General features: G+C 37.9%; 1 protein-coding gene across 1 annotated transcript in view; it reads right to left on the reverse strand.

Annotated features, from left to right (window-relative positions):
* Positions 1-27,361, reverse strand: part of GRK1 (G protein-coupled receptor kinase 1) — a 95,806-nt gene that overhangs the window by 18,674 nt on the left and 49,771 nt on the right. The window contains exons 3-5 of the mRNA XM_053704905.1: positions 21,926-22,083; positions 11,790-11,873; positions 3,485-3,609 (exon numbers count right to left, since the gene is read on the reverse strand). Of these exons, the coding sequence (XP_053560880.1) occupies positions 3,485-3,609; positions 11,790-11,873; positions 21,926-22,083 (367 nt within the window). The remainder of the gene's footprint in view (positions 1-3,484; positions 3,610-11,789; positions 11,874-21,925; positions 22,084-27,361) is intronic.

The raw sequence follows: 27,361 nt of genomic DNA on the forward strand, positions 1-27,361 counted from the left end.
GTAATAGTCAAGAGAAACAATACATGAATAACAAAAAAACAGAATTTCTTCTAATGAACATTACAATAGGATTTCCTGTCCACAGAAGATCAGCACACTTCTTAGAAACAACAGTATTTACAAATAATAATCTTCTCTACTTGAATAACATAAAATTGTCATTACCAGATTTACAAAGCTAAACTACTCTATACATCTATATGTTCAAGTACGTGGCTAATATGATTTATAGTAGTGTTTCTCAACTCCAGTCCTCAAGTACCCCTAACAGGCCAGATTTTTATTATACAGTAGCTGAACTAGAGCACATGTGAAATAATTAGCTGATGGGTGAGAGCAGGTTAGTAACCATGGTTACTGATCGGCAGATTATTTCACCTGTGCTCTAGTTCAGCTATAACGAAAACCTGGCCTGTTCGGGGTACTTGAGGACCATGGTCGAGAAACACTGATTTATAGCAGGAGAGCCTGGGTGTGTGCATAAGGGTCGGAGTATGAAGTGAGGCGCTGGCAGATTGCCAAACAAGATGCACCAGACTGCAGCTAATGTGTGTGTTACAATTATATTTGAATGTTGATTTTTAATTTTTATAACAATAAAGTATTTTGATTTTTATGGATCAGAATATGGAGTCATTTTGATAAGAGCACAAGAGTGTACGCTAGAGTCTGTGAGCAAGGGTGGGAGTCTAAAGGTGCAAGAATGAGAGACTGCTTGGTGGTTGTATATGACTAGGAAAAGGCTTGGCCCTTCAAGATGATCACTTGCCCCTAAAACTTGGGAGGGGCGATCAACTAGATAGATAGATAGATAGATAGATAGAAATTCTGCCCCACTTTCATTTTGTAAACTGGAGTGTGAATAAGGTAGTGTTTTAGTTGGGGCTATATCATATATACAGGGATATGTTGAAGAATACTGATGTGTATGCCACCAATAATATATGCCAAGCAATAAATATGGAGTCAGAAATCCCAGGTAACCATCAAAATGGTCATCAACAATTTAATACTAGAGACAAAACACCCTGGGCATAACCTTATAAGTCAAGGTCTGTATGATACAGCACAAATGGTTACCAGGGAACAGCACTACCAAAAGCATCAATAGTTTTGCCTCAATGTGTATTATGCAATGTCATGTGTAAAGCGTGTGGTGGCAGTGTGATGGTAATGATATGAAAACTGTGCCTAAGGTTCTGGTCAAAAATTATATTTTGAGATCCTCAAACAATCACTACTTTTAACATAAAAAAGTGTGAAACAAAAAACAAGTTAAAATGATGTATTACAATAAAAAATGGGACTTTATTATCTCATTATCTCTAAAAAGTGGTTAATAAGTAAAATATAATTCAAATGTGGTTTTTCACTGAAAAACCACAAGATTTCAAAGTACAGCTTTTTGTCTGAGATAAGTTATGCACTAACTCACAGATTTATTAGCAAGTTTTAAAACGACACATTTTCTATGATGTTATTCTAAACATATTTACTAAAATTTGGAGAGTTCTTTCATGCTATAGTCAATTTGCTTTACAGAATAAAATAAACATTTGAAAGATTTGCCTAATTGAACGGGTCACTGTGTTTGTATGAATGTTTATACTAGTGCTATTCCATTCATTTTTAGTCCACTTAGAGATCCATGTTATACGTATGACAACTTGCATCAACACATTTGCCTTTTTTTTTTAGAGATTCTTTATAGAAATAGTTATATTTACAACCAAAGTTTACTTTAAATTTAGGCAAGAGATAGATGCCGGTATTTCTAAAACTCTTTAAAAAGAAAAATACAAGGAAATATGATCATTACATTTTCAATGTACACACTGCACATTTTTTACATGATTGTCATATTTATTTTATAAATGATTTTTCACACTTATTGGAGTATATTTTTTTCTCCCTATCAAAAGTTGTTAGGGAGAGTAATTAATGTGCTTTAAATTGTTATACTTAACAACACAATTCTCTGAAATGCATGTTGAACTAAATGTTCTTTAAAATGTTCTTAATTTATACATTGTAAGTATCTAAATATGAGAATATTGCAAAAGCTATTAAAATTGATAAAAAAATGGTGAGTTGGCTCTGGCTTACTATGAAATCACCATTACTGTATAATCTGGTACTTAATTTTAAATTAATATAGAGAGTTTTTTAGTATAAATTGCTGAATTATATATAAAGGTAGGTGAGCAAATATTCCCACTACCTTCTTGTTAAAGGGATATTAAACAGATCTTTTTTAGTAAACACAAATATGTTAAATCAAGTAAACATAGAAAGAAACATACTGTGAAAAAAACAGCAAATAACCCTCCTTACTTGCAAAATGAGGGCTTAAATATTTTTTATGTAGCCACTGCCCTCAGAGAAATAAGAGAGTCGACATATTTGCAACTTATGTTGCATTCTGCCTATACTGAGCATGGGCCCATCTGACTCCCTGTTTATCTAGTATTCACTTAATAGTAAACCAGCTTATATTACTCTAGAAGTTTTATGACATCAAGCTAGATATGCCTTCCTATAGAGTCCTCAGTCACCTTGTAGGACTCTGACATGAAGTAATGGCCTCTGCACAAATGAAGTTTAAAAATAATAACTACAATGCAAAATACATATTGCTATTTCTATTAATTATAAGCCAATCATGACATTTTAAACAAATTTCCAGTGCACTTCTATTTTCAAAAATTTTTTATTCTCATGGTATCCTTTTTTTGAAGAGTAGGCTTAGGAGCAGCAATGCACTACGAGGATCTAGCTGAACACATCTGGTAAGCCAATGACAAGAGGCATATATGTAGGGTTTCCACCTTTTCTTGAAAAAAAATATGATAATAGAAGTAAATTGGAAAGTTGTTTAAAATTGCATGCTCTATCTGAACCATAAACGTTTAATTTTGACAATACCTTTTAAAATGGGGTTTCAAAATTAAAACGTACTTTTCACTAATGTCAGTAACAGTTCTTTACTATGCTGATGCTCTTATGGGATTGGTTAAAAGCTGTATACTATTACATATCTTCATTTCCTTTCCTGTTAACTGCCATTTTCTACTATGGGAGTAGCTGTGTATTTCATTTTTATTCTGTCCTTAGTATTGTAAAATCTGCTGCCCACAAACTCATCTTTGCCTCATGTTTCTCACAACCAGAGACCAGGCACATGTTGAGAGGTCTTGTGCCACCACTAGACAGCAGGGGTCATTGGTTTGTAGTAAAATTAATAAATAAAACAGAGCATAGGAGTAGTAAGGCACATGCCATAGAGACAACTCACTAAATCCTGCTGCCCTAGACATAGGTCTAGTTGGCCTAGCTTAAAATATACTCCTGTATGGGAGAGAATAAAGATACAATAAATATAGTATTTGCCTAACATTTTAGAACAAACATGATCTAAATTATAAGGGAAAAAAAACATTTTCTGTTTAATTAGAAATATGAAATATATAAAATAATCTTGTACCTTTTCTCCTCTACAACGAAATGGTCCACGGGCTGCAATCATTTCATACAAGGTGACACCCAGAGAGAAATAGTCTACAGAATAATCATATTCTTCTCCCTGCAATAGTTCAGGAGCCATAAACCCTTAAAAAAAAAGAAAGGTTAAAAGTTAAAAGCCAGTAAAAATGGATCTAAAAACTTTATATAGGGAGCGGTAGTTTGCACTCATGTTCAAGCGTTAAAACCGCTAGAAGTATTATTTTTTTGCGCATGGAGATCCATACTCGTATCATGAGCTGAAAGTAAAAAGTTTGAGCTCTCACGTTTGTAAAAACGCGGTAACAAATAGACTTCGAGAAGTCACAAACACAAAATTGTATTTCTCACATTCTTCAATGGAGCCAAAAAAGTTGAAAAAAACAATCACGTCACACAAACACGATTGCGGTTAACTTAAGAAGATAATATTGATATTTCAAAATCCAATGTTCTGCACATAGCAGAATATGTTCTATTTATTCTTAAAGAGATATTTAAATATATGAAATTTATACGTAAAGAGTATCACACAATTAATACCCTGAACAGTAGTACTAGCAAATAGTTACAATTATATGCAAAGAAAGAGAAAGTAGCATCCCTTAAGCACTCTAAAGAATCAAAGTTAAATAAGTCCAAAAAGAAGGACACACAAAAAAGGGGGGTCTGGATCCTCAGAAAAATATTTTGGGGAAAAATGAAAAAATAATAAAACTTAAAAGTTATTGTATCAAAAAAATAAAAATGAGAGCATGAAAGGTCTAATTCACAGTATTGATTCTATATGCACAGTAAGGATCTATGCAGTCAAATGAAATTGATGTGGTCCACTGGCTAGTGACGTTGGCGTGGTAGACTGGGGAGGCTTGCCCTGATGTGGCCCGTTGCAGCATAAGAATTGATGTGCCATAATAACTCTCTTGTTTTGTCGTCGTAAAAGTTGTGAGAGTTGCGGATGGACGCTACGGCTAGCCATGATTGGCTGAATAGTACACACCTTCTTTTTTCACCTAACCAATAATAAGAATTGGAGGTGGGTGACGTATATATAGGAGAATGGAATCGTCACTTAGAACTGACCAATAGATAGATGTGGCCCTCGTGGGCCATAAGGGCGTGTACACTAATATATCTCTAAAGGTAGAGAGAATATTTAAGAATAAACGGGTAACAAATAACAAGGATGTCTCATATAATTAAAAACAGCTGATTGCAACCGTTGAGAGTGGTGTGAAGGATGATTGGCTTATTCCTGGTGAGAAGTAATCATTGGCTTTAACAGCCTATTTAAACTAGAAAATAACAAACAATTTGCCTTTGATAAAGCAGGAGCGAAACGTGCATCAGGCATTTTGTGGCATGATTAGGTCCTGGACCAGGGCTCTTGGTATTGGTATTGTATCTCTTCTGTGGTTCTCCTTAGGGAGACCTTATAGTCACTGGTAGACTGTACGTGAGGGCTCTTTTTGTTTCATGTTGCACTATATAATGGGGATAGTTACCTCCCTTAAACTTTTCTGGTATTAGGCTTTTCATTTGACTGTATAGATCCTTACTGTGCATATAGAATCAATGCTGTGAATTGGACCTTTCATGCCCCTGTGTGTTTTTTAATCTTTTTAGTGTTTTTAATGCAGTTTTAAATCTCTAATTTCTCTTGTAAGGTGTATCCAGTCCACGGATCATCCATTACTTGTGGGATATTCTCATTCCCAACAGGAAGTTGCAAAAGGACACCCACAGCAGAGCTGTTACATAGCTCCTCCCCTAACTGCCATATCCAGTCATTTTCTTGCAACTCTCAACACGCATGGAGGTAGTAAGAGAGAGTGGTGAAAAATAGTTAGTTTATTTTCTTCAATAAAAAGTTTGTTATTTTTAAATGGTACCGGAGTTGTACTATTTTATCTCAGGCAGAAGTAGAAGAAGAATCTGCCTGAGTTTTCTATGATCTTAGCAGGTTGTAACTAAGATCCATTGCTTTTCTCACATATGTCTGAGGAGTGAGGTAACTTCAGCAGGAGAATGGCGTGCAGTTTATTCTGCTATGAGGTATGTGCAGTTACAATTTTTTCTAGGATTGGAAATGCTAGAAAATGCTGCTGATACCGGATTAATGTAAGTTAAGCCTGAATACAGTGATTTAATAACGACTGGTATCATGCTTACTCTCAGGGGTAATACCCTTATATAAATACAATATAAAACGCTTGCTGGCATGTTTAATCGTTTTTATATGTGTTTCTGGTGATAAAAATTATTGGGGCCTAATTTTTTCCACATGGCTGGCTTTATTTTTGCCTAGTAACAGTTTCCTGAGGCTTTCCACTGTTGTAGTATGAGTGGGAGGGGCCTATTTTAGCGCTGTTTTGCGCAGTTAAAATTACAGACTGAGACATCCAGTTTTCCAAGTCCCCTGAATGCTGCAGGACATATCAAAAGGGCCTAAAGTCTTTTATTGGGGAAGGTAGGCCCACAGCAGAGCTGTGGCAGTTGATTGTGACTGTTAAAAAAAGTCTATGTTGTTTTTTTGATCCGTTGTTTGAACTAAGGGGTTAATCATCCATTTGCAAGTGGGTGCAATGCTCTGTTATTGCTCTGCTTATTATACACACTGTAAAAATTTTGTTTGTGTAACTGCCTTTTTTCACTGTTTTTCAAATTCTGACAAAATTTGTTTCTCTTAAAGGCACAGTACCGTTTTTTATATTTGCTTGTTAACTTGATTTAAAGTGTTTTCCAAGCTTGCTAGTCTCATTGCTAGTCTGTACAAACATGTCTGACATAGAGGAAACTCCTTGTTCATTATGTTTAAAAGCCATGGTGGAACCCCCTGTTAGAATGTGTACCAAATGTACTGATTTCACTTTAAGCAATAAAGATCATATTCTGTCTTTAAAAAATGTATCACCAGAGGAATCTGACGAGGGGGAAGTTATGCCGACTAACTCTCCCCACGTGTTAGATCCTTTGACTCCCTCTCAAGGGACTCACGCTCAAATGGCGCCAGGTACATCTAGGGCGCCCATAGCGATTACTTTACAAGACATGGCGGCAGTCATGGATAATACACTGTCAGCGGTATTAGCCAGGCTACCTGAATTTAGAGGTAAGCGAGATAGCTCTGGGGTAAGACGAAATGCAGAGCATATGTCTGATACTGCCTCACAATATGCAGAAGCTGAGGAAGGAGAGCTTCAGTCTGTGGGTGATATTTCTGACTCAGGAAAGGTACCTGATTCTGATATTTCTACATTTAAATTTAAGCTTGAACACCTCCGCATATTGCTCAGGGAGGTTTTAGCTGCTCTGAATGACTGTGACACAATTGCAGTGCCAGAGAAATTGTGTAGACTGGATAAATACTTTCCAGTGCCGGTGTGTACTGATGTTTTTCCAATACCTAAAAGGTTTACAGAAATTATTACTAAGGAATGGGATAGGCCAGGTGTGCCGTTCTCTCCACCTCCTATTTTTAGAAAAATGTTTCCTATAGACCCCACCACACGGGACTTATGGCAGACAGTCCCTAAGGTGGAGGGAGCAGTTTCTACTCTTGCAAAGCGTACTACTATCCCTGTCGAGGATAGTTGTGCTTTTTCAGATCCAATGGATAAAAAATTAGAAGGTTACCTTAAGAAAATGTTTATTCAACAAGGTTTTATCCTACAGCCCCTTGCATGCATTGCTTCTGTCACTGCTGCTGCGGCGTTCTGGTTTGAGTCTTTGGAAGAGGCTTTACAGGTAGTGACTCCATTGGATGACATACTTGGCAAACTTAGAGCACTTAAGCTAGCCAATTCTTTTGTTTCTGATGCCATTGTTCATTTGACTAAACTAACGGCTAAGAATTCTGGTTTTGCTATACAGGCGCGTAGGGCGCTATGGCTTAAATCATGGTCAGCTGACGTGACTTCAAAATCTAAGCTGCTTAACATTCCCTTCAAGGGGCAGACCCTATTCGGGCCTGGTTTGAAGGAGATTATTGCTGATATCACTGGAGGAAAAGGTCATGCCCTTCCTCAGGACAGGTCCAAATCAAGGGCCAAACAGTCTAATTTTTGTGCCTTTCGAAACTTCAAGGCAAGTACGGCATCAACTTCCTCTAATGCAAAACAAGAGGGAACTTTTGCTCAGTCCAAGACGGTCTGGAGGCCAAACCAGACCTGGAACAAAGGTAAGCAGGCCAAAAAGCCTGCTGCTGCCTCTAAGACAGCATGAAGGAACGGCCCCCTATCCGGTAACGGATCTAGTAGGGGGCAGACTCTCACTCTTCGCCCAGGCATGGGCAAGAGATGTTCAGGATCCCTGGGCGTTGGAAATTATATCCCAGGGATATTTCTGGACTTCAAAGCTTCCCCCCCAAAAGGGAGATTTCACCTTTCACAATTATCTGCAAACCAGATAAAGAGAGAGGCATTCTTACTCTGTGTACGAGACCTCCTAGTCATGGGAGTGATCCATCCAGTTCCAAAAAAGGAACAGGGACAGGGTTTTTACTCAAATCTGTTTGTGGTTCCCAAAAAAGAGGGAACCTTCAGACCAATTTTGGATCTAAAGATCTTAAAAAAAGTCCTCAGAGTTCCATCATTCAAGATGGAAACTATTTGTACCATCCTACCTATGATCCAGGAGGGTCAATATATGACTACAGTGGATCTAAAGGATGCTTATCTTCACATTCCGATACACAAAGGTCATCATCGGTTTCTCAGGTTTGCCTTTCTGGACAGGCATTACCAGTTCGTAGCTCTTCCTTTTGGATTAGCTACAGCCCCAAGAATCTTCACGAAGGTTCTAGGGTCGCTTCTGGCGGTCCTAAGGCCGCGGGGCATATCAGTGGCCCCTTATTTAGACGACATCCTGATACAGGCGTCAAACTTCCAAATTGCCAAGTCTCATACGGACATAGTACTGGCATTTCTGAGGTCGCATGGGTGGAAAGTGAATGAGGAAAAGAGTTCTCTATCCCCACTCAAAAGAGTTTCCTTCCTAGGGACTCTGATAGATTCTGTAGAAATGAAAATTTACCTGACGGAGTCCAGGTTATCAAAGCTTTTAAATTCTTGCTGTGTTCTTCATTCCATTCCGCGCCCTTTGGTGGCTCAGTGCATGGAAGTAATCGGCTTAATGGTAGCGGCAATGGACATAGTGCCGTTTGCACGCTTACATCTCAGACCGCTGCAACTATGCATGCTCAGTCAGTGGAACGGGGATTACACAGATTTGTCCCCTCAACTAAATCTGGATCAAGAGACCAGGGATTCTCTTCTCTGGTGGCTATCTCGAGTCCATCTGTCCAAAGGTATGACCTTTCGCAGGCCAGATTGGACAATTGTAACAACAGGTGCCAGCCTTCTAGGTTGGGGTGCAGTCTGGAACTCCCTGAAGGCTCAGGGATCGTGGACTCAGGAGGAGACACTCCTTCCAATAAATATTCTGGAACTGAGAGCGATATTCAATGCTCTTCAGGCTTGGCCTCAGTTAGCAACTCTGAGGTACATCAGATTTCAGTCGGACAACATCACGACTGTGGCTTACATCAACCATCAAGGGGGAACAAGAAGTTCCTTAGCGATGTTAGAAGTCTCAAGAATAATTCACTGGGCAGAGATTCACTCTTGCCACCTATCAGCTATCCATATCCCAGGTGTAGAGAACTGGGAGGCGGATTTTCTACGTCGACAGACCTTTCATCCGGGGGAGTGGGAACTCCATCCGGAGGTGTTTGCACAATTGATTCATCGTTGGGGCAAACTAGAACTGGATCTCATGGCGTCTCGACAGAACGCCAAGCTTCCTTATTACGGTTCCAGGTCCAGGGATCCCAAAGCGACGCTGATAGATGCTCTAGCAGCGCTCTGGTCTTTCAACCTGGCTTATGTGTTTCCACCGTTTCCTCTGCTCCCTCAACTGATTGCCAAAATCAAGCAGGAGAGAGCATCAGTGATTTTAATAGCGCCTGCGTGGCCACCCAGGACCTGGTATGCAGATCTAGTGGACATGTCATCCTTTCTACCATAGACTCTGCCTTTCAGACAGGACCTTCTTCTTCAGAGTCCTTTCCACCATCCAAATCTAATGTATCTGAGACTGACTGCATGGAGATTGAATGCTTGATTTTATCAAAGCGTGGCTTCTCCGAGTCAGTCATTGATACTTTAATACAGGCACGAAAGCCTGTCACCAGGAAAATTTATCATAAGATATGGCGTAAATATCTTTATTGGTGTGAATCCAAGGGTTACTCATGGAGTAAAGTCAGGATTCCCAGGATATTATCCTTTCTCCAAGAAGGTTTGGAAAAAGGATTGTCAGCTAGTTCCTTAAAGGGACAGATTTCTGGGCTGTCTATTCTTTTGCACAAGCGTCTGGCAGATGTTACAGACGTTCAGGCATTTTGTCAGGCTTTAGTTAGAATCAAGCCTGTGTTTAAACCTGTTGCTCCGCCATGGAGCTTAAATTTGGTTCTTAAGGTTCTTCAAGGAGTTCCATTTGAACCTCTTCATTCCATTCTTTTTTGGTAGCTATTTCCTCGGCTCGTAGAGTCTCCGAGTTATCTGCCTTACAATGTGATTCTCCTTATCTGATTTTCCATTCGGATAAGGTAGTCCTACATACCAAACCTGGGTTTTTACCTAAGGTGGTATCTAACAAGAATATCAATCAAGAGATTGTTGTTCCATCCTTGTGTCCTAATCCTTCTTCAAAGAAGGAACGTCTATTACACAATCTGGACGTGGTTCGTGCTTTAAAGTTTTACTTACAAGCTACTAAAGATTTTCGTCAAACATCTGCTTTGTTTGTTGTCTACTCTGGACAGAGGAGAGGTCAAAAGGCTTCGGCAACCTCTCTTTCTTTTTGGCTAAGAAGCATAATCCGCTTAGCCTATGAGACTGCTGGACAGCAGCCTCCTGAAAGGATTACAGCTCATTCTACTAGAGCTGTGGCTTCCACTTGGGCCTTTAAAAATGAGGCTTCTGTTGAACAGATTTGCAAGGCGGCAACTTGGTCTTCGCTTCATACTTTTTCAAAATTCTACAAATTTGATACTTTTGCTTCTTCGGGGGCTATTTTTGGGAGAAAGGTTTTACAGGCAGTGGTACCTTCCGTTTAAGTACCTGCCTTGTCCCTCCCGTCATCCGTGTACTTTAGCTTTGGTATTGGTATCCCACAAGTAATGGATGATCCGTGGACTGGATACACCTTACAAGAGAAAACACAATTTATGCTTACCTGTTGTTGTGTATCCAGTCCACGGCCCGCCCTGTCATTTTAAGGCAGGTAATTTTTTCATTTAAACTACAGTCACCACTGCACCCTATGGTTTCTCCTTTCTTTGCGTGTTTTCGGTCGAATGACTGGATATGGCAGTTAGGGGAGGAGCTATGTAACAGCTCTGCTGTGGGTGTCCTCTTGCAACTTCCTGTTGGGAATGAGAATATCCCACAAGTAATGGATGATCCGTGGACTGGATACACCACAAGAGAAATAAATTTATCAGGTAAGCATAAATTGTGTTTTTTTATTTTTTTGATACAATAAATGTTAAGTTTTATTATCCTCAAAATCTTTTTCTGAGGAATGAGACCCCCTCCCCCCCCCCCCTTTGATTGGACTTACTTAACTTTGTTTCTTTCTCTTTCTTTGTGTGTGTATACACACATATATATATATATATATATATATATATATATATATATATATATACAGTATATATAGGTGTAGATATATACAGATAATATATAGGAATATATATTTTAAAATACTTATATTCTGCTATGTACAGAACATTGGAATATAAATTTACAGTAAATACATAATTAAACACTTTATTAAATATGAATATTACGTAAATTATTATTATTATTTTGTAATCATTTTTATTAGATAGTGTTATTATGAATGTAATTGTACTGGTAAATGTATTTGTGTTTTGTGCAACTTTTTTGTCTTGTGTAACAGTTAACCAGATCTCTGAGGTCGCAATAATCATTCTAGCATAAATCGTGATTGCTCTAACATGCTTGCATTTACTTTCAACTTGCAATACTAATGGAATTTAACTTTCTCGAAAATGACCGTGAAAACCCAATATCGCTTGCACACAAACGATACCACACCACTCATAATCTAGCCCATAGACAGCTAATACTATTTGTATGGGGAAAAAAACTAATTTTCCTTGGTAATATTGGAAAACTACTAAGACTTTGTTTAATTCAATCAAGTCATTCCTAAACTTATATTTTAGGTTTATGTAAACCCCGCACAATTTGTCTCACCTGGAGTTCCTGCATAACCCTTGGTTTTTGTTTTCTTCTCCTTCAGCTGTACAGCAAGCCCAAGGTCAGAAATACGCACATTTCCTGAAAAGTAAACATAGAGTTTGTTTTCAAAGGCATAATTTTAAAATGAATAACTTTACATGATAACACCACACAAACGCTCATAAACATACAATTTTATGCAGATTCCATTTTTTTTTTATTTTGGGGGTTTGAGGGGGATGGGGGGTTGTAATTTTTTTTTTATTATTTTGTAATTTTGTTTTTTTATTGTAATTATTTATTATTTTTAAGTTAGTTAGTATATTTTTATTTTAGTTTATTTTAATTAGGGTTAAGGTGTTAGGTTAGGGGCTTAGTTTTTAGTTTAATACTTTGCGTTGTGGGGGGTTGGTGGTTTAGGGGTTAATAGGTTAATTAGTTGTTTGCGTTGTGGGGGTTGGCGGATTAGGGGTTATGACTGAGGGAAGTCTCTCTAAGGGTGATGCAGGAAGCTAGACGTGGACCCGTTGCTCAGTGTGCCTAGAGGGATATGGCTGCACCTCACTGAGAAGGCCCACAATAGGCCAAAACGTATGTCTGGGTTTTGCCGTTTCTCTCGTTCAGAGAGGGATTTCATGGTATTTCCGACCAGACTGAACTATTAAGTCAGGATCAGACTAATATATTACAGGAAAGTTCTTCTCTTTGAAAGGCACATGTTGTACAAAAAGAGGCTGCTTCTTGGGTGGTAACTAGCCATAGAACAAGCTATCATAATATTGTTCGTTTCCAGGTTTAGCACCTCTCTGTTTTTATTTATGCAAATTATGACCCTGAGGGAAGTTTCCCTTAGGGTGATGCGGGAGGCCAGATGTGGACCCGTTGCTCAGTGTGCCGAGAGGGATATGGCTGCACCTCATTGACGAGGCCCACAATAGGCCGAAACGTACGTCTGAGGTTTTGCCGTTTCTCTAGTTCAGAGAGGAATTGCCTGGTATTTCGGGACTGGACTGCACTGTTAAGTCAGGATCAGACTGAAATACTACAGGAAAGTTCTTCTCTGTGAAAGCCACATGTTAAGCAAAAAGAGGCTGCTTCTTGGGTGGTAACTAGCCATAGAACAAGTTATTATGCTTGTATTCGTTCTCGGGTTTAGCGCTTCTCTTTTTTTATTTATGCAAATTGTGACCCTGAAGGAAGTTTCCCTAAGGGTGATGCGGAAAGCCAGACTTGGACCCGTTGCTCAGTGTGCCTAGAGGGATATAGATGCACCTCACTGACAAGGTCCACAATAGGCTGAAACCTACGTCTGGGGTTTTGCCATTTCTCTCATTCAGAGAGGGATTGCCTGGTATTTCAGGACTGGACTGCACTGTTAAGTCAGGATTAGACTGATATACTACAGGAAAGTTCTTCTCTGTGAAATGCACATGTTGAGCAAAAAGAGGCTGCTTCTTGGGTGGTAACTAGCCATAGAACAAGATATTATGCTATTGTTCGTTCCCAGGTTTACCGCTTTTCTGTTTTTATTTAATAGGTTTATTAGGTAGTTTGCATTGTGGGGGGATGGCGGATAAGGGGTTAATAGATTAATTAGGAGTTTGCATTGTGGCGGATTAGGGTTTAATAGGTTTATTCAGTAGTTTGTGTTATTGGGGAATGGTGGATTAGAGGTTAATAGTTTAATTAAGTGAATGGGTTGTGGGGGGTTGGAGGATTAGTTGTTAATAACTTTTATTAGATATTGCGATGTGGGGGGATGGCGGTTTAAAGGTTAACATTGCACATGCGTTAGGTGTTTGATAAGGCTTCCAGTGAGTTATGGTGCTTTTTTACTATGCGCAAGGCTTGCTGCGCCTGCCTATGTGTGACGAGCAGAAAATGGAGTAAAATATCTCTATTCTGTGCGCGTAAGTGCTTGCGCTGCATATGCAATACCGTCTGTCGACACCAGTTCTATGTTAGTTTATGGGAGTAAAAACTGCGCCCGACATGTAAAATATACGCGCGTAACTTGTGTGCTACACCGGGTATGTGATCGGTCGATTAGACTAAAAATTGCCAACGCTCATTTTTGCGGACGTCACCAAGTATGTGATCGCGCCCTTATTTAGCAAAGTGCAAAACTTGGATGGATTGGGTAATGGTTCCGATACAAAATTGCACTCTACTCTGCCACCACTAATTCACCATTATTCATTAATGGGTGCAATGTGTAGCAAAATATACAGCACATAGTAGAAAGATAAGTGCAGCACTCCGGATTTTCAAAAGTGATAAAACATCCCTACTGACACCTTTGTCAATGACATAGCAAATAAAAACAACAGTTGCTGTGCCATTGACAAAGGTGTCCATAGGGACACTGAAAGGTTTGGGAAGCATGGATTTTTAATATTTGAAATAAAAGTGATATTTTAACACTTTTGAAAATCCGGTGGGTGCTGCGCTTATCTTTCTACTATGATGATATATATATATATATATATACAGGGAGTACAGAATTATTAGGCAAGTTGTATTTTTGAGGATTAATTTTATTATTGAACAACAACCATGTTCTCAATGAACCCAAAAAACTCATTAATATCAAATCTGAATAGTTTTGGAAGTAGTTTTTAGTTTGTTTTTAGTTATAGCTATTTTAGGGGGATATCTGTGTGTGCAGGTGACTATTACTGTGCATAATTATTAGGCAACTTAACAAAAAACAAATATATACCCATTTCAATTATTTATTTTTACCAGTGAAACCAATATAACATCTCAACATTCACAAATATACATTTCTGACATTCAAAAACAAAACAAAAACAAATCAGTGACCAATATAGCCACCTTTCTTTGCAAGGACACTCAAAAGCCTGCCATCCATGGATTCTGTCAGTGTTTTGATCTGTTCACCATCAACATTGCGTGCAGCAGCAACCACAGCCTCCCAGACACTGTTCAGAGAGGTGTACTGTTTTCCCTCCTTGTAAATCTCACATTTGATGATGGACCACAGGTTCTGAATGGGGTTCAGATCAGGTGAACGAGGAGGCCATGTCATTAGATTTGCTTCTTTTATACCCTTTCTTGCCAGCCACGCTGTGGAGTACTTGGACGCGTGTGATGGAGCATTGTCCTGCATGAAAATCATGTTTTTCTTGAAGGATGCAGACTTCTTCCTGTACCACTGCTTGAAGAAGGTGTCTTCCAGAAACTGGCAGTAGGACTGTGAGTTGAGCTTGACTCCATCCTCAACCCGAAAAGGTCCCACAAGCTCATCTTTGATGATACCAGCCCAAACCAGTACTCCACCTCCACCTTGCTGGCGTCTGAGTCGGACTGGAGCTCTCTGCCCTTTACCAATCCAGCCACGGGCCCATCCATCTGGCCCATCAAGACTCACTCTCATTTCATCAGTCCATAAAACCTTAGAAAAATCAGTCTTGAGATATTTCTTGGCCCAGTCTTGACGTTTCAGCTTGTGTGTCTTGTTCAGTGGTGGTCGTCTTTCAGCCTTTCTTACCTTGGCCATGTCTCTGAGTATTGCACACCTTGTGCTTTTGGGCACTCCAGTGATGTTGCAGCTCTGAAATATGGCCAAACTGGTGGCAAGTGGCATCTTGGCAGCTGCACGCTTGACTTTTCTCAGTTCATGGGCAGTTATTTTGCGCCTTGGTTTTTCCACACGCTTCTTGCGACCCTGTTGACTATTTTGAATGAAACGCTTGATTGTTCGATGATCACGCTTCAGAAGCTTTGCAATTTTAAGAGTGCTGCATCCCTCTGCAAGATATCTCACTATTTTTGACTTTTTTGAGCCTGTCAAGTCCTTCTTTTGACCCATTTTGCCAAAGGAAAGGAAGTTGCCTAATAATTATGCACACCTGCTATAGGGTGTTGATGTCATTAGACCACACCCCTTCTCATTACAGAGATGCACATCACCTAATATGCTTAATTGGTAGTAGGCTTTCGAGCCTATACAGCTTGGAGTAAGACAACATGCATAAAGAGGATGATGTGGTCAAAATACTCATTTGCCTAATAATTCTGCACACAGTGTATATATATATACATACACTGTATATATGGAAAAAATATAAAAATAAAGGGAGAGTATTCTTACTAAATGCACCTAAATTGTAATATAAAAAATATTAGGGAATTTAGAATAATAGATGTGCCAAAGTACCTGCAAAAAACAGGGCAGTCAAGCTCGGTTTTATTCTTTATAAAGAATAGGTTATGGTACAGACCCTCAAGTTAAAAATAGAACAATATTTGTCAGAAAAAGACCTGGTCTTATATTTTAAGACCCTTGCTTAACTGATCTTTAAAATATAAGACCAGGTCCTTCTAACAAATATTGTTCTATACATACATATATATATATATATATATATATATATATATATATATATATATATATATATACTGTAGGTATATAAAAACTAGGGAAATAGTAAGGTATATGTGGCAAAAAGAACCAATCAGTAAAATCCTTGTTATGAAAATTATAGCAGAACAATTGCCTAGCAATATGAGTTATCGATATTCTCATCTTTTATATTGTTAAATAATTATTACCATCTGCTATAATATATAAACCCAGATTAGGAGGAAACATAATTTATGTAAGAACTTACCTGATAAATTCATTTCTTTCATATTGGCAAGAGTCTATGAGCTAGTGACGTATGGGATATACAATCCTACCAGGAGGGGCAAAGTTTCCCAAACCTCAAATGCCTATAAATACACCCCTCGCCATACCCACAATTCAATTTAACAAATAGCCAAGTAGTGGGATGATAGAAAAAGGAGTAAAAAGCATAAAAAAAGGAACCAAAAATATAATTGTACTTTATACAAAAAAACATAACCACAATAAAAAGGGTTGGTCTCATGGACTCTTCCCAATATTAAAGAAATTAATTTATCAGGTAAGTTCTTACATACATTATGTTTTCTTTCATGTAATTGGCAAGTAATACCCAAGATGTGGTACTCCACAGAAGAGTCACTAGAGAGGGAGGGATAAAAATAAAAACAGTCATTTTCCGCTGAAGAAAATTAAATCCACATCCAAAAAAATAAGTTTTTCTCATAATTGAAAAGAAAAAAAAATTAAGACAGAAGCAGAGGAAACAAACTGAAACAGCTGCCTGACAAACTTTTCAAATACATCAAAACGGTAGAATTTAGTAAATGTATGCAAAGAAGACCAAGTTGCTGCTTTGCAAATCTGATCAACTGAAGCTTCATTCTTAAAAGCCCACAAAGTGGAAACTGACCTAGTAGAATGAGCTGTGATTCTCTGAGGTGGGGCCTGACTCAACTTCAAGTAAGCCTGATGAATCAAAAGCTTTAACCAGGATGCCAAGGAAATGGCAGAAGCATTCTGACCTTTCCTAGGACCAGAAATGACAACAAATAGACTTCCTGAAATCTTTAGTAGCTTCAACATAATATTCCAAAGCTCTTACAACATCCAGAGAATGTAAGGATCTCTCCAAAGAATTCTTAGGATTAGGACACAAAGAGGGAACAACAATTGCCCTATTAATGTTGTTAGAATTCACAACTTTAGGCAAAAATTTAAATGAAGTCTGCAAAACTGCCTTAACCTGATGGAAAATCAGAAAAGGAGCCTCACATAAGAGAGCAGATAATTCGGAAACTCTTCTAGCTGAAGACATAGCCAATAGAAACAACACTTTCCAAGAAAGTAATTTAATATCCAAATAATGTATAGGCTCAAAAGGAGGAGCCTGTAAAGCCTTCAAAACCAAATTAAGACTCCAAGGAGGAGAGATTGATTTAATGACAGTCTACGGACCAAAGCCTGCACGAAACAGTGAATATCAGGAAGCTTAGTAATCTTTCTGTGAAAAACCCCCCAGAAAGAGCAGAGATTTGTCCCTTCAAGGAACTTGCAGACAAACCTTTTTCCAAACCATCCTGAAGAAACTGTAAAATTCTTCCAAACTCTATAATAAATCTTCCTAGAAACAGATTTACGAGCCTGTATCATAGTATCAATCAAAACCTCTATGACTAAGCACTAAGCGTTCAATTTCCATACCTTCAAATTTAACGATTTGAGATCCTGATGGAAAAACGGTCCTTGAGACAGAAGGTCTGGTCTTAAAGGAAGTGGCCAAGGTTGGCAACTGGACATCCGGACAAGATCCGCATACCAGAACCTGCAAGGCCATGCTGGTTCTACCAGAAACACAAATGATTATTCCATGATGATCTCTGAGATCACTCTTGGAAGAAGAACAAGAGGCGGGAAGATATTAGCAGGATGGTAAAACCAAGACACTGCTAACACATCCACCAACTCCGCCTGAGGATCCCTGGACAAGTACCTGGGAAGTTTCTTGTTTAGATGGTAAGCCATCAGATCTATTTCTGGAAGACCCCACATCTGAACAATCTGAAAAAAAAACACATCTGGATAAAGAGACCACTCCCCTGGATGAAATGTCTGACGGCTGAGATAATCCACTTCCCAATTGTCTACACCTGAGAAATGTACCACAGAAATGAGAGAAAAGCTGGATTCCGCCCAAGAAAGTATCCAAGATACTTCTTTCATAGCTAGGGGACTGTGAGTCTCACCATGATGATTGACATATGCCACAGTTGTGATATTGTCTGTCTGAAAACAAATGAATGGTTCTCTCTTCAACAGAGGGCAAACCTGAAGAGCCCTGAAAAAAGCACAGAGTTCTAAAATATTGATTGGTAAACCTCACTTCTTGAGATTTCCAAACCCCTTGTGCTGTCAGAGATCCCCAGATAGCTCCCCAACCTGAAAGACTTGAATCTGTTGTGATTACAGTCCAGGTTGGATGAACAAAAGAAGCTTCTTGAACTATACAATGGTGATCTAACCACCAAGTCAGAGAGAGTCGAACATTGGGATTTAAGGATATTAATTGTAATATCCTTGTATAATCCCTGCACCATTGATTCAGCATACAAAGCTGAAGAGGTCTCATATGAAAATGAGCAAAGGGGATCGCGTCCGCTGCTGCAGTTATTAGACCTAAAACTTCCATGCACATAGCCACTGAAGGGAATGATTGAGACTGAAGGTTTTGACAAGCTGAAACCAAATTTATTTGTCTCTTTTCTGTTAGATACAAAGTCATGGACACTGAATCTATCTGGAAACCTAAAAAGGTGACCCTTGTCTGAGGAATCAAGGAACTTTTTGGTAAATTAATCCTCCAACCATGTCTTTGAAGAAACAACACTAGTTGATTTGTGTGACATTCAGCAAAATGTAAAGACTGAGCTAGTACCAAGATATCGTCCAAATAAGGAAACACCACAATACCCTGTTCTCTGATTAAAGAGAGTAGGGCACGAGAACCTTTGAAAAAATTATTGGAGTTGTCGCTAGGCCAAATGGAAGAGCGACAAATTGGTAATGCTTGTCTAGAAAAGAGAATCTCAGAAACCAATAGTGGTCTGGATGAACCGGAATATGAAGATATGCATCCTGTAAGTCTATCGTGGACATATAATGACCTTGCTGAACAAAAGGCAGAATAGTCCTTATAGTCACCATTTTGAAAGTTGGCACTCTTACAAAACAATTCAAAATGTTCAGATCCAGAACTGGTCTGAATCAATTTTCTTTTTTTGGGACAATGAATAGATTTGAATAAAATCCCAGACCCTGTTCCTGAAATGGAACTGGTATGTGGTATGGGGGAAGGATTGTTTTCTGTTCCTTATTCTGTCGAAAAGAACGAAAACTATTAGAAGCTTTAGATTTACCCTTAGATCTTTTATCCTGGGGTAATAAAAACTCCCTTCCCCCCATTGACAGTTGAAATTCTTAAATCCAACTGAGAACCAAATAAATTGTTACCTTGGAAAGAAAGATATAGTAATCTAGACTTAGATACAATGTCAGCATTCCAATATTTGAGCCACAAAGCTCTTCTAGCTAAAATAACTGAAGACATAGATTTAACATCAATATTGATTATATAAAAAATAGCATCACAGATAAAATAATTAGCATGTTGGATCAAGTGAACAATGCTAGACAAATCAGGATCTGTTTCCTGTTGCGCTAAGCTTTCCAACCAAAAAGTTGATGCAGCTGCAACATCAGCCATGGATATAGCAGGCCTAAGAATGTAGCCAGAAAATAAATAAGCTTTCCTAAGATAAGATTCAAGTTTCCTATCTAAAGGGTCCTTAAAAGAAGTACTATCTTCCATAGGAATAGTAGTATGTTTGGCAAGAGTAGAAATAGCCCCATCAACTTTGGGGATTTTTTCCCAAAACTCCAACCTAACTGCTGGCAAAGTATACAGCTTTTTAAACCTAGAACAGGGAATAAAAGAAGTACCAGGCCTATTCCATTCCTTTGAAATCATATCAGAGATAGCATCAGGAACTGGAAAAACCTCTGGAGTAACCACATGAAGTTTATAAACAGAATTTAAACGTTTACTAGTTTTAGTATTAAGAGGACTAGTTTCCTCAATATTCAAAGTAATCAACACCTCTTTTAACAAGGAACGAATAAACTCCATCTTAAAGAGATAAGTAGATTTGTCAGTGTCAATATCTGAGGTAGGATCTTCTGAATCAGATAGATCCTCATCAGAGGAGGATAATTCAGTATGTTTTTGGTCATTTAAAATTTCATCAACTTTATGAGAAGTTTAAAAAGATCTTTTACGTTTATTAGAGGGCGGGATAGCAGACAAAGCCTTCTGAATCGCATCAGAATTAAAATCTTTTATATTCACAGGGATATCATGTACATTAGATGTTGAAGGAAAAACAGGCATTGTACTAGTACTGATGGATACATTCTCTGCATGTAAAAGCTTATCATGACAACTGTTACATACTACAGCTGGAGATATAATCTCCGCTAACTTACAACAGATACACTTAGCTTTGGTAGAACGGTTATTAGGCATCAGGGTTCCAACAGTGGTTTCTGAGACAGGATCAGATTGAGACATCTTGCAAATGTAAGAGAAAAAAAACAACATATAAAGCAAAATTATCAATTTCCTTATATGGCAGTTTCAGAAATGGGAAAAAAAATGCAAACAGCATAGCACTCTGAGCATAAAAAAGGCAAGAGGCATATAGCAATTGGGGTTTAAATAATTAAATTATTTGGCACCAAGTATGACGCGCAACGCAAAATGAATTTTTTTTGTGCTAACAACATCCGGAAATGACGCAACCTTGTGCAAGGAAGCCTAACCTCAACTAAGACACCGGACATTACGAATTTGCATCACCGAACGTACCTTCGCACCAAAAATTTCTTGCGCCAAAAATTACACAATAAATATCAGCATTTTGCGACCTCGCAAGCCTAATTTTGCCTGCGAAAATTAAAGAAAAAGCAGTCAATTTGAAGAAAAGACTATACTCCAGGTAAGAAAAAATAACTTCCTAAATATATTTCCCAATTTTGAAACTGATAGTCTGCAAAAGGAAATATACATAAACCTGACTCATGGCAAATATAAGTACAATACATATATTTAAAACTTTATACTAAGACATAAGGTGCAAAACCATAGCTGAGAGTGTCTTAAGTATTGAAAACATACTTACAGAAAGACACCCATCCACATATAGCAGATAGCCAAACCAGTACTGAAAAAGTATCAGTAGAGGTAATGGAATATGAGAGTATATCGTCGATCTGAAAAGGGAGGTAGGAGATGAATCTCTATGACCGATAACAGAGAACCTTTGAAAAGATTTCCCATGAGGAAAACCATAGAATCTATAGGTGATACTCTCTTCACATCCCTCTGACAAACACTGTACTCTGAGAGGAATACGGCTTCAAAATGCTGAGAAGCGCATATCACAGAAGAAAATCAAGCACAAACTTACTTCACCACCTCAATAGGAGGCAAAGTTTGTAAAACAGAATTGTGGGTGTGGTGAGGGGTGTATTTATAGGCATTTTGAGGTTTGGGAAACTTTGCCCCTCCTGGTAGGATTGTATATCCCATACGTCACTAGCTCATAGACTCTTGCCAATTACATGAAAGAAAAACAGCTAGTCATAATAGTGTACACATATTAAATATAAATAATATATTTTTAATATTTCATTCCATAACTGTGGAGTAAAATGAACATACCATCATTATCTAATAAAACGTTTTCAGGTTTGAGATCTCTGTAGATGATCCTGTTTTGGTGTAAATGTTCCATCCCAGATATAATCTGTGCAGTGTAAAAACAAGCTCTAGGCTCATCAATACCTGGATTTTCTTCATCAACATTGTAAATGTGGAATCTAAAAAAATAAAAAAGTTAAAAGTACATTAATCACTACAGTAATGAAATAATGAAATAATCCTTATTAAAAATGATCAGTTACCCTAAAAAGGGCTAGATTAATTTTGATAAAGTGTTATATTGTGTATTTAGTGTAAATATTTCACATAAAGCACATAGCAAAGTATTTCTAAATAGATATTCCTATATATATATATATATATATATATATATATATATATATATATATATATATATATATATATACCTTTATATATATATTAATATATATATATATATATATACAAACACTCTGCTAATCCGCATCTCCAGACCATATGAAAAAGAAAAGAGTATATGTCAAATTGTTAAAAGTTGAAAAATACAGCTTTATTTGGTACAAAAAATTTTAAAAATCAGTTGCATGTAAAAACATGAAAGAAAAAACAAAAGGGAAAATCAGCTACAGTCCTGTAACTGACATAGAGCAGCAGCAGCCAAACATGTTTCGGGCCTAATGTCAGCCCTTGTTCACTGGCATAACTAGTGCTGGGAAAAGCCTTAATTTAAAGGTAAAGTTAATTATCAATTACATGCATCTGTTGAATTAACCCATGACTACTTAGATAGTCATGGTTAAAGGTAAATGATCATTAATTGTTTTTTTGATTTCTTATATTAAACATTTTCATTTTAAAGCAAACATAAATGTTAAGTGTGTTTATTTAAAACTGTCAGATGGCTAGATATATATGAAAAAAAAATTATTACTCTGATTTGTTCCTAAATGGATGTAGAACTAAATCTCCACTTAGAGATATTTTTTACTTAAAAATATTTTTTACTTTAATTCAATTTCTTTTTTGTTAAAAAGGAGAGAAAATGAAAAAACCAATCATTAATCTATTAGTAAAATAAATCAACATCCATTATGGAATTTAGACCAAAGGGGTGCTTTGTTTTGAGATGGAAAATCCAAAACACTTCCCTTTGGTCCAAAAGTCTCTCTCTATCGCCCCCTCTCCTGTGTCTAGGGACATGGTCAATGCCTTGTACTGTCAAGAGGGTATCATTGGAATTATGTTCCTCTCTAAAGTGCTTAGCTATTGGTGTATTACAATCCGGGTTGCCAATATCTCTGAGATGTTGTAAGAACCTGTCACGCAGAGCACGTTTAGTGCGCCCCACGTACTGTTTTTTACATCCTTGACATGTAAGTAAATAAATGACAAATTTGGTGTTGCATGAAATGCTGAAGCGTATGTCAAACTCCCTATTTGTTGTACTTGATACAAATTTGGGACCCTGTTGGATGTGTTTGCAGGTTTTACAAATATTTCCTTGACATTTCATGGAACCTAATCTTCTCTTTAACCAGGATTGGTTAGTTTGTGACGGTAGCATTGAGGGAGCTAATAAGCTTCCTAAGGTCTTTGCTTTACGTGCTGAAAAATTACAGCCGTGTTGAACTATTTTGCTTAACTTGGCATCACTTTTTAAAATTGGCAAACAGTTACGAATAATGTCACAAATTTTGTTATAGTCTTTACTGTAATTTGTTGTAAAATATGGTTTATTGTTGTATCTCTTATTCTGTGTTTTACTCACACATTTGGAAGTAAGAAGATCATCTCTGTTTAATTTATCCACTCTATTCTTGGTTTCCTTTAATAATTTCATATCATAACCTCGGGCTTCCAATCTGTGGCCGGTGTTGGCTGCATGTGATTGAAATTTGTCCTCAGTGGTGCAATTCCTTTTAGTCCTAATCATTTGGCCATAGGGTATAGAATTAATGGTGTGTTTTGGGTGACAGGAGGAAGAGTGAAGAATGGTATTACCCGCTGAACTCTTTCTGTATAACTCTACCTCCAAAGAATGTGTGTCAGTATGTGAAGTGAGTGTGATATCCAAAAAGTTTAGGCAATCACTACTTTCAAACATGGTGAATTTAAGGTTTAGATTATTGCTGTTGGCGTGTTCAAGGAACAGTTGAACCGAATGACTGTCCCCATCCCACACCAAAAGCAAATCATCTACAGGGAGTGCAGAATTATTAGGCAAGTTGTATTTTTGAGGATTAATTTTATTATTGAACAACAACCATGTTCTCAATTAACCCAAAAAACTCATTAATATCAAAGCTGATTAGTTTTGGAAGTAGTTTTTAGTTTGTTTTTAGTTATAGCTATTTTAGGGGGATATCTGTGTGTGCAGGTGACTATTACTGTGCATAATTATTAGGCAACTTAACAAAAAACAAATATATACCCATTTCAATTATTTATTTTTACCAGTGAAACCAATATAACATCTCAACATTCACAAATATACATTTCTGACATTCAAAAACAAAACAAAAACAAATCAGTGACCAATATAGCCACCTTTCTTTGCAAGGACACTCAAAAGCCTGCCATCCATGGATTCTGTCAGTGTTTTGATCTGTTCACCATCAACATTGCGTGCAGCAGCAACCACAGCCTCCCACACACTGTTCAGAGAGGTGTACTGTTTTCCCTCCTTGTAAATCTCACATTTGATGATGGACCACAGGTTCTCAATGGGGTTCAGATCAGGTGAACAAGGAGGCCATGTCATTAGATTTGCTTCTTTTATACCCTTTCTTGCCAGCCACGTTGTGGAGTACTTGGACGCGTGTGATGGAGCATTGTCCTGCATGAAAATAATGTTTTTCTTGAAGGATGCAGACTTCTTCCTGTACCACTGCTTGAAGAAGGTGTCTTCCAGAAACTGGCAGTAGGACTGGGAGTTGAGCTTGACTCCATCCTCAACCCAAAAAGGCCCCACAAGCTCATCTTTGATGATACCAGCTCAAACCAGTACTCCACCTCCACCTTGCTGGCGTCTGAGTCGGACTGGAGCTCTCTGCCCTTTACCAATCCAGCCACGAGCCCATCCATCTGGCCCATCAAGACTCACTCTCATTTCATCAGTCCATAAAAACTTAGAAAAATCAGTCTTGAGATATTTCTTGGCCCAGTCTTGACGTTTCAGCTTGTGTGTCTTGTTCAGTGGTGGTCGTCTTTCAGCCTTTCTTACCTTGGCCATGTCTCTAAGTATTGCACACCTTGTGCTTTTGGGCACTCCAGTGATGTTGCAGCTCTGAAATATGGCCAAACTGGTGGCAAGTGGCATCTTGGCAGCTGCACGCTTGACTTTTCTCAGTTCATGGGCAGTTATTTTGCGCCTTGGTTTTTCCACACGCTTCTTGCGACCCTGTTGACTATTTTGAATGAAACGCTTGATTGTTCGATGATCACGCTTCAGAAGCTTTGCAATTTTAAGAGTGCTGCATCCCTCTTCAAGATATCTCACTATTTTTGACTTTTCTGAGCCTGTCAAGTCCTTCTTTTGACCCATTTTGCCAAAGGAAAGGAAGTTGCCTAATAATTATGCACACCTGATATAGGGTGTTGATGTCATTAGACCACACCCCTTCTCATTACAGAGATGCACATCACCTAATATGCTTAATTGGTAGTAGGCTTTTGAGCCTATACAGCTTGGAGTAAGACAACATGCATAAAGAGGATGATGTGGTCAAAATACTCATTTGCCTAATAATTCTGCACTCCCTGTATATACCTACCAAAATAAACAATGTTCTCACGAAAGGGATTAGTATCCCCAAAGATGTGGCACAGCTCCCAAAACCCCATATACAAATTTGCATATGAGGGTGCGAATTTCGCACCCATGGCTGTGCTACGTCTCTGGAGATAGTACTTGCCCTCAAACATAAAAAAATTGTGTGTAAGTAAATATTCAACAGCAGTGTGCAAAAATTGAATTGTCAAAAAATCATAAGTAGTGAAATTCGTAAGGAAAAACATTAATGCTTGTAATCCCGTATCGTGAGGGATGGATGTGTATAATGATGTCACATCCATTGTGACTAATCTGTAATTCTCACACCAAGTTATGTGTTCGACCTGTGCAATAAGTGCTGTAGTGTCTCGTAAATAACCATATAGATTAGTGACTATAGGCTGTAAAAACGTATCAACTAGATCCGAAAGTCTTTCATTAAGTGAACCAATACCGGCCACGATCGGACGGCCCGGAGGGTTTTTGGGGTCTTTGTGAAGTTTAGGCAAGTGGTGGAATATCGGCATAGTTGGATGTTTAGGTAATAGATATTCCACCACCTTCTCAGAAATCACTCCATCCAGTTTAGCTTTGTGAACTATTTCAGCTAATGATCTACGAAAATTGTCAGTAGGGTCACAGATCAAGGGCTGGTATACAGCCTCATTGGCAAGTTGCCTATTGGCTTCTGCCACATAATCACATTTGTTTAAGATAACAGTATTACCACCCTTATCTGATTCCCTAATGACTATATTCGGATCATTTTTAAGATCAGTGATGGCTTTTCTTTCAAGTGCAGTCAAATTGTTATTTTTATAACCTTTACTAGTAGTGCTTTTGTTTTTGCTGTCCAATTCAATGAGTTGAGTCTCAAGTGTCTGTTGAAAGACCTGTAAGTTTAAGCCCCTACTATGTATAGGATAAAAATAGATTTTATATTTAAATCTACCAAGATCAATATCTTTTTCTGAGGGGCCAAATCTTTGATCAACATTGCTATCCCTCATTAGCTCCAGCATGTCTGTCATGGCTGCTTGGTCGTTAAAGTTAAAATTGAAATGATGTGTTGACTCAATAGTAGTACTATTATCACCATCTTTTTGTGTTACACTATGTTCCTCTGACTCATCATTAAAATAATGTTTCTTCAAAGTAAGGTCTCTTACAAATCTATTTACATCTAGAATGGTGGAAAATAAATCAAAACTACAACTAGGGGCAAAGCTCAAACCTTTTTGTAAAAGTGAAATTTCCTGTTTGTTCAAATTTCTAGATGATAGATTAATAACATTATTTAAGGAGGTGTTGTCCTGTAAGACACTCTTTTCCTTTGAGGATACCTCTTGTAATTTGCACTTTCCCCCTCTTCCCCAACTCCCTCTACGTATTTTCTTTTGCTTTTTGTTTTTATCTTTATATTTGGTTTGCTGGGGCCCACCCCGTTTTTTGACTGGGAGGATGTACTGGGGTTTGGGGGATCTAATACAGAAATGGTGTCTCCTGCTGAATTTCCACTAGATGTGTTTTGTTGTGATGTTTCCTGGTCAGAAGTATCATAGTCGTATTCAGTTTCACTGAATGTAACTTTTTTGGATTGTTTAGGCCCTGCATTTGTGTTACCCATGCCTTTCTTATGTGTAACTCTATTCTTATATGGTGTCCTATGTTCATTACTACTGGAC

The sequence above is a fragment of the Bombina bombina genome, chromosome 3 (genome assembly GCF_027579735.1).
Source record: "Bombina bombina isolate aBomBom1 chromosome 3, aBomBom1.pri, whole genome shotgun sequence".
Lineage (NCBI taxonomy): Eukaryota > Metazoa > Chordata > Amphibia > Anura > Bombinatoridae > Bombina > Bombina bombina.